Source organism: Salvelinus sp. IW2-2015, linkage group LG18 (assembly GCF_002910315.2).
Source record: "Salvelinus sp. IW2-2015 linkage group LG18, ASM291031v2, whole genome shotgun sequence".
In the NCBI taxonomy this organism is placed as follows: domain Eukaryota; kingdom Metazoa; phylum Chordata; class Actinopteri; order Salmoniformes; family Salmonidae; genus Salvelinus; species Salvelinus sp. IW2-2015.
Window position 1 is genome coordinate 65099666 of NC_036858.1, and position 8181 is coordinate 65107846.

General features: G+C 43.6%; 1 protein-coding gene across 2 annotated transcripts; it reads right to left on the bottom strand.

Annotated features, from left to right (window-relative positions):
* Positions 1-3947: 3947 nt before the first annotated feature.
* Positions 3948-7080, bottom strand: birc5a (baculoviral IAP repeat containing 5a). Of its 2 annotated transcripts, none has more exons than XM_024009023.2 (4): positions 6856-7080; positions 6523-6632; positions 4987-5104; positions 3948-4180 (listed from the first exon to the last, which is right to left on the bottom strand). In XM_024009023.2, the coding sequence occupies exons 1-4, from the start codon at positions 6961-6963 to the stop codon at positions 4088-4090; spliced, it is 429 nt and encodes a 142-aa protein (XP_023864791.1). In that variant the 5' UTR covers positions 6964-7080; the 3' UTR covers positions 3948-4087. The 2 variants fall into 2 exon arrangements, with proteins under 2 accessions (XP_023864791.1, XP_070304753.1); XM_070448652.1 differs by having other exon boundaries at positions 4132-4180; positions 4967-5104; positions 6856-7052.
* Between the last annotated feature and the right edge of the window lie 1101 nt (positions 7081-8181).

Below are 8181 nucleotides of genomic sequence, written 5' to 3' on the forward strand. Positions count from 1 at the left end.
GGTAGCCCAATCTGATCTTTTGCCCGATGACTGGCAAAAGATCAGATCTGATTGGTCAAAAGACCGATTAGTGGTAAAAGTGAAGGTCTTTACAACTCCAGCTCCCAGTGCCTCTCCATAAAGATAATAAGCAATGAACTGTGTCATCATCCATCTATCTCCATCCACCCTCATCTTTCCATCTCTCTCACCATACCCTCATCTCTCCATCTCTCTCCATACCCTCACTTCTCCATCTCTCTCTCTCCATGCCCTCACCATCTCTCTCTCTCTCTCTCTCTCTCTCTCCATACCCTCATCTCTCCAGCTCTCTCTCCACACCCTCACTTCTCCATCTCTCTCCACACCCTCACTTCTCCATCTCTCTCCATAGCCTCACCTCTCCATAGCCTCACCTCTCCATACCCTCATCTCCCCATCTCCCTCTCCATATCCTCATCTCTCCATCTCTCTCTCCACATCATAGAATATGTGGACAACTATAAATACCTAGGTGTCTGGCTAGACTGTAAACTCTCCTTCCAGACTCATATTAAGCATCTCCAATCCAAAATAAAATCTAGAATCGGCTTCCTATTTCGCAACAAAGCCTCCTTCACTCATGCTGCCAAACATACCCTCGAAAAACCGACTATCTTGCCGATCCTTGACTTCGGCGATGTCATTTACAAAATAGCCTCCAACACTCTACTCAGAAAATTGGATGCAGTCTATCACAGTGCCATCCATTTTGTCACCAAAGCCCCATATACCATTCACTACTGCAACCTGTATGCTCTCGTTGGCTGGTCCTCGCTGCATATTTGTCGCCAAACCCACTGGCTCTAGGTCATCTATAAGTCTTTGCTAGGTAAAGCTCCGCCTTAGCTCACTGGTCACCATAGCAACACCCACCAGTAGCACGCGCTCCAGCAGGAATATTTCACTGGTCATCCCKAAAGCCAACACTTCCTTTGGCCGCCTTTCCTTCCTGTTCTTTGCTGCCAATGACTGGAACGAATTGCAAAAATCACTGAAGTTGGAGACTTATATCTCTCTCACTACCTTTAAGCATCAGCTGTCAGAGCAGCTTACCGATCGCTGCAGCTGTACACAGCCCATCTGTAAATAGCCCATCCAACTACCTACCTCATTCCCATATGTATGTTTGTTTTCCTGCRCTTTTGCACACCAGTATTTCTACTTGCACTTCCACATCTGCACATCTATCACTGCAGTGTAAACTGCTACATTTTAATTACTTCGCCACTATGGCCTATTTATCGCCTTACTTTATTTGCACACACTGTACACAGATTTTTCTATTGTGTTATTGACTGTACATTTGTTTATCCCATGTGTAGCTCTGTGTTGTTTTTGTCGCACTGCTTTGCTTTATCTTGGCCAGGTCGCAGTTGTAAATGAGAACTTGTTCTCAACTGGCCTACCTGGTTAAACAAAGGTGAAATAAAATGTCTGTCTATATACCCTCATCTATCCATTCTCTCTCTCCATTTGCTCTCTCTCTCACCGGGGTTACTGGAGTTGGCCTACAAGGGGGGACTGGAGTTGGGCTACTGGAGGTAGTGGGGGACAGGAGTTGGGCTGTTGGGGGTACTGGAGTTGGGCTATTATGGTACTGGAGGACTGGAGTTGGGCTACCGCGGGTACTGGAGTGGGGCTACCGGGGGTACTGGAGGGGGGGACAGGAGCTGGGCTATTAGGGTACTGGAGGACTGGAGTTGGGCTACCGCGGGTACTGGAGTTGGGCTACTGGAGTGAGGCTACCGGGGGTACTGGATTGGGGCTACCGAAGGGCCTCCCGGGTGGCGCAGTGGTCTAGAGCACTGCATCGCAGTGCTATGCTGCGCCACCAGAGTCTGGGTTCGCGCCCAGGCTCTGTCGCAGCCGGCCGCGACCGGGAGGTCCGTGGGGCGACGCACAATTGGCTTAGCGTCGTCCGGGTTAGGGAGGGTTTGGCCGGTAGGGATATCCTTGTCTCATCGCGCTCCAGCGTCTCCTGTGGCGGGCCGGGCGCAGTGCGCGCTAACCGAGGGGGGCGGGTGCACGGTGTTTCCTCCGACACATTGGTGCGGCTGGCTTCCGGGTTGGAGGCGCGCTGTGTTAAGAAGCAGTGCGGCTTGGTTGGGTTGTGCTTCGGAGGACGCATGGCTTTCGACCTTCGTCTCTCCCGAGCCCGTACGGGAGATGTAGCGATGAGACAAGATAGTAATTACTAGCGATTGGATACCACGAAAATTGGGGAGAAAAGGGGATAAAATTTAAATAATAAAAAAATAAAATAAAACATAAAAAAAGATTTTAAAAATTAAATAAAAAAGGAGTGGGGCTACCGGGGGTACTGGAGGGGGGGACTGGAGCTGGGCTATTGGGGGTAGTGGAGGACTGAAGTTGGTTAACGCTGCTTTAAAAGGCTATATGGATGGTAGTATGTTGCATAGGAGTGAATTTTGGACTTGGGCCTGTAGGTGTTAGGTATCCTTCCCCTTATCCCAGATCTACTTGTGTGCCATAATGTCAACTTCTTGTCATGCCGAACATGACAATGAGTAACAAGAAGTTGGCATGGCAGAACTAAGACTTGGTGTTTGGGCCCTAAGACCGAGAGATGATGATGATGGAGGCCACACTTACTGCAGAAGAAGAGATTGAGACGGTGCCAGTGAGGAGGGCGGGGCTCCGGGTCAGGGAACTGATCAAGCCACAGATGTCTACAAACAGTAGAAGGACCAGGCTAGGAGGGAAGACCACACTCGCACTGTGCATGTCTGGGGAAAACACACAACATTCCAACTATAGGAGCATACTTGACACACAGATAGAGGCTTCATCAATAACATAATCTATTCAAAWTGTCCCAAAATAACAATAGCTGTTAGTGTTTTATTTTACAATGGTTATGTATTAAGGTGATAATGGACAGGTAACTCACTCAACATGTGCATCTCAGGTTCAGAGTAGCTGGAGGAGTTAAATGTGAAAGAATACACCTTTTGACCTGGAAAGATGGATAATTRATTATTCCGTTTTCATTGTGACCATAAAACTGTCTTGCTACAGGAAAYATGTCGGATAACAAATAGGCCTACCTGATAGTATAAAGTCATCCATCTAAGCAAGGCATTGGTTTCAAATGACAAAATACACACATACCTTCGTTTTGGGAACCCAAAACCTCTGTATTGGTCTGGTTGGTTCTGTTCACCTTAATAATGTACCAGTAGTCGCTCCCAATCGCTGCAGCCAGGAACGCAAAGCTGAGYATACCGAAGATGCCCGCAGTGATCACCAGAAAACCGAAGGACAGCTTCATCTCGCCTGATTGATGTAAGGTATTTGCTCAGAGATAACAAAAACACGTGCGCCTCGATTCAACTCTCCACGGATATAGGGACTGGTAACGCCCTATTCCTACACTATTTATGTTGTTGACTAGAGGGGTTAATGCCAGTAAAAGGCTAAAGTAATTCAGATTATAGTGAAGTTAGTAGTAAAATATCACAACTACTCAAAATCTCCACTGGGAATRTTTATTCCCATATCTCCAGGATGACGCTCTTTCACCGTGTATCTAGTTCACCGCTCAAGAGCTTTAACAARGTTACGAGGATGAGGCGTGAAGCAGGTTGACCACTACCGTTGAGGAATAACATTTCCAAGCAGCGGCAGAGTACATAGCAGGTGGGTCCTCTTATTTTATGGGCTCCAGGCGCACAAGTGTCTCCCTTTACGCATGGCCATTATGCACAACTGGTGTCAAACACAAATATTATAGCGACCTGCGATGTGTAGGGTGTTTGCCTTTCATGCCAGCAACCCGGGCTAGCTTCCCTACCCCACCATTCACTACAATATGCTAGCAGGTTTACCAGTAGATTCTCACATACCCAGTTTATATGTTCAATCAAATTAGCACAATACATGACAAATAGATCACAAGAGTCAAATTGGTAAATCAAATATTTATTGCTAAAAACACCTAGCTAATGCAGACAGACAGAATATGTACACTAGGCTACTGCACTACCAGTGATTACTCCAGAGCAGAACATTTATAAAGTACTCAAACAGGTCTAGTCTCTCCACGTCACTCTTCATCCATGGCAGTCTTGATGATCTCACCTCTTCTGCTTTTTGCCGCCTCCTCAAACTTAGTGATGGCCTCATTGCAATACTTTTTCTGTGATAGGAAAATAGAAGACATTTCATTCTGGTATATTCATAATTTTCCACACYTCCCCTGATGGATTCTCAACACTAGTAGAGACCTGGGATGGAGTGTTTTATCTGCAGCAAAACCAGGCTTAATGTGCTCCTATTAGTTTTAATACACATCACTGCATCAAAAGGTTGGTTGGTCCTCATTAAAGTCCTGGAGATCACTTCATTACTCCCCTTTTGTTTAGAAAGCTCTACTATACAAGCTTCTGACTTACCTAACTTTGTTGTTAAAGTATAAAARGTGATACCAAACCCATTCACAGGGTTGGTTAACTCTTGAAATTCCTCAGGTCTCCACCAAACTAGGTAAATCCACTTTTAGTTTAATGCTCCACCTTTTTGGAATCAATTACAAAATTCACTACATTTGGATTCCCTGGTACCACTAGGGCAGTTTAAAACCAAGATGAGAAATGAGTTCACAGGTGTGCAATTGTTTTGATTGACTTTAATAAATGTTTATGATGTCTGTGACGTTCTAATGTAATGCATTTGTTATTGTATCTTGTAGTTTTATCTTTTATTTTATGTCCTCAGGGCACTATTAAAAATGAGACCCTGGTCTCAATTGGGATCCCCTGATTAAATAAAAGTTGATAAAATATGTAATTGTTGATATTCTTGTTCTACCCATATACAGTAAATCACACAATTGGAGAAGCACTAAACCTACTTAGTTATCAATATTGGCAAAAGGTATAATTGTTACAGGGATTTCCAAAGACCTAGTCCTAGCTTAACGTACAATGTGGAATTTCAACTTACAATGTGGAATTTCTGCTTCTCTTTCTGGAGTTTGAGGAACTCTTCCACAGTCAGGTCATTCACACTCTTCTTCAGGGAGATGAAGTTGCAGCTGGGTGAATGAGACTTATGCTCCTTCCTGAAACAAGAGTCATGCCATGATGAGGAGAAAACACTAGAAATGGGATCAATAGAAACAACAATACTAAAWTGTATCCTATTTCTAGTATAGCAATTGAGGAGGAACAGCTAGATCTGAGCTTGAACTAGCCTCGGCTCCCAGTCTTCACCCACTGGGCAGAGGCTAGACATTCATTACCCATAGACCGATTCATTATCTGGCGATAGCTAGGCGGTAATGTGTTCAGATTTCTAGCACCTGAAACATGCAAACATGTCAATACATGCATGCATCAGGTGATATTTTGTCTAAAATAAAGAAACTACTAGACAACCAGTAGAGTTCAAATTTTATTTTAATCAACATTCTGTCTCGCAGAGGTCCTAAAAAAAGGACCCTTTTCAAATGATTGTATTGCTATATCTCAGACGGTATGTTAGTGTTACCTAGCGATSACCGGCTGATGAATCAGGCTTTAAGAAGCAACCTTGTAGTTACACACAGACCTCTTCAGAGTATGTAGTTAGCTATCCCAAGAATGTATGCTTAATGAGCGTAGTCTGGCCTGCCATTACTCCTTAAGGTCGGGGTCCAAGGACCTTGTGTTAWTTTCAGAGGTAAACTGGCRCTGGCAGACATTTTTAGCAGTTTAAAATGTGTTGAATTTATTTAACATGGATACTTATTATAGTAACAGAAAAGTAATGCAGTGTTTAATGACAACTGTTTAAGAACCGGTATTGCTGAAAGACCAATAAACTAAACTGCAATACAGTTCTAGAAACATACAACCCTTCACTTTCATATGAAAATAATTTCACAAATGTAAAATATACACTTTCTGTTTTAACTGTCCTTATCACAGTTGTAGCCATAGATAATGATAGAGGCCTCTAGTGACCAAAAGGCCGTTTTAGCATGGGCAGCGCCATTGGGGTCTTACACCATTTTAACGTAGTCCTTCCGCCATTGGGGTCTTACACCATTTTAATGTAGTCCTTCGGTTACACACAGGTGTTCGGTGCACGCTAGATGGCTAATTAGTAAAGGCGGTCACCTCTTTCTTCCGCCTGGCGTCTGAAAGCGCTGCGATGGACATATGGCCTTGTGGAAACGCTAACCCTAAAAGGTGCATAGTCATTTAACCTTTTGTTTTTGGAAAATAACCTCTCGCTGATATGAACTATAACTACGTTCCTTATGTTTCCAAAGACGTGTTCACTTTCAGACCAAGTGTTGGGGCTCTTAATAAAATCCCGGGAATAAGATATCTTCAATATGTGCTAAAAGTAAGTAACGTTAGCGTCTATGAATGTTGTAGTAGCTAGCTAATTAGCTTAAACCCTTACCATGCGAGCCTAGTAAATAGCAATAAAGGACCCAATTAACCAATACKGGCTTCTTTAGCCATGATCATTGTCTTACAACTAACTCACTCTGGGTCATCATCTGGCTCCCAGCCCTCCAGTTCTTTGAGACAGAAGAAACACTTGGCTATGTCCGGGCTGTTCTCTGTTGGTGTGTGGATGAATCCAGCTTTGGCCATCTGGAATGCACAGCAACAAAGTAACTTAATCGTGGTAACGTTTTCGCTAGTAGATTAGACCAGAGTGAAACCATTGCATACGTATAATTTTGTGTAACCTAACTGAGAAAAGTGAATCACCAAATAATGGASAACTTTGTGTAGTTAGCTACTAACGTTACGTGCATTTCTGAAAGTCATGGCCAAGCTAGCTAACATTAGCCAGTTTGTTTCGTTAACTTACGTTCTCTGGAGTGCAAGCACAGCCCTCTTCGAACGGCCACCCCACGTAGGTATTCAATCTGGTTTCATAAAAGTACATTTTCGTATGGTCTTCAGTAAAGGGATCCATAACGCGTTCAACTAATAGTTTAAAATAGCTAGCAAAAAAAACTCACGATAGCAACGCCCGAAGCAAACGAAAATGTTTTTGAAATTTCGGCGGACGTTTGTCTGCGATGTTATGATTGGTGGGTGGCMTACAGCGTCATGACATTATACGTCTGTCTTGGTGCTTGGGTAATGTAGTTTTGGACGCTGATTTGTCAGAAACAACATTCGCTTTTTTTTTMCAGCCGTCAATAACTGGCTGATGCATTTCAAGCAAGCTACAAAACCGAAACTACCTTCAGATAGTTATTATGGGCATAACTTTGTAACAAATAAATTACTTGAAAAGCGTCGTACTGTGTTCCGATTCTACCTTGGTTCTGGCCAGTTATTCTTACAGCTATCGGCGAGATGTGCTGTTGAGACTTTGGCTGAGTTCGGATGTCTTTCAACGGATACAGCTSCTAAAGTGATCTGGTCTGGAGCAGATGTGTTGATTTGTACTGGGCGCGACGAGCTGTATTTCTTCAACACACAAGAGCTGAAACTGACGTCAGGCTGAATCTCAAACCTTACACTTCGCCCACTTCAATTTACTAAATGTGATTATACGACAAGGAACTGATTATTAATGAACACTGTTTACACACGGGTGAATAGCAGGTTAACTGATTATGATAAACTGAGGTGAATAGGAGGTAATACAATTAACTGATTATTTATTAACACTGACATGAATAGCAGCAGGTAACATGACAAGGAACTGAGTATTGATGAACACTGAGGTGAACAGCAGGTGAACTGAGTATTGATGAACACTGAGGTGAACAGCAGGTGAACTGAGTATTGATGAAAACTGAAGTTGTAGTAAGGGTTTGAACCTGGCTGTCAGCTATATGTGATATTCTTAATGGACACGAAACACTCCTCTTTGGTTGGTTCTTGTCTGTTATTCTATGCTGTCCATCAGTTCCTTAGTCCAGTGGATCATTTGGTGCTGAGTGAGGACAAGCAGTGTGTCTGTGCTGTCTGTGAGAGTGATGGGTTGTACTGTGTCGATCTACCAACTCTGCACCCCAGTTATGAACCTCTTCATTTGAACTACTCAGACTGATCATGCAAAAATTAAATGTATATCTGATAAACCTCTCCCCCTTGTTATCTCTCCTTAGGTCTCCCACTCCCCCAGCTGACCAGTCCCCTGGCACTGCTCTATTCAAAATGTCGTCTAATTCGCTGG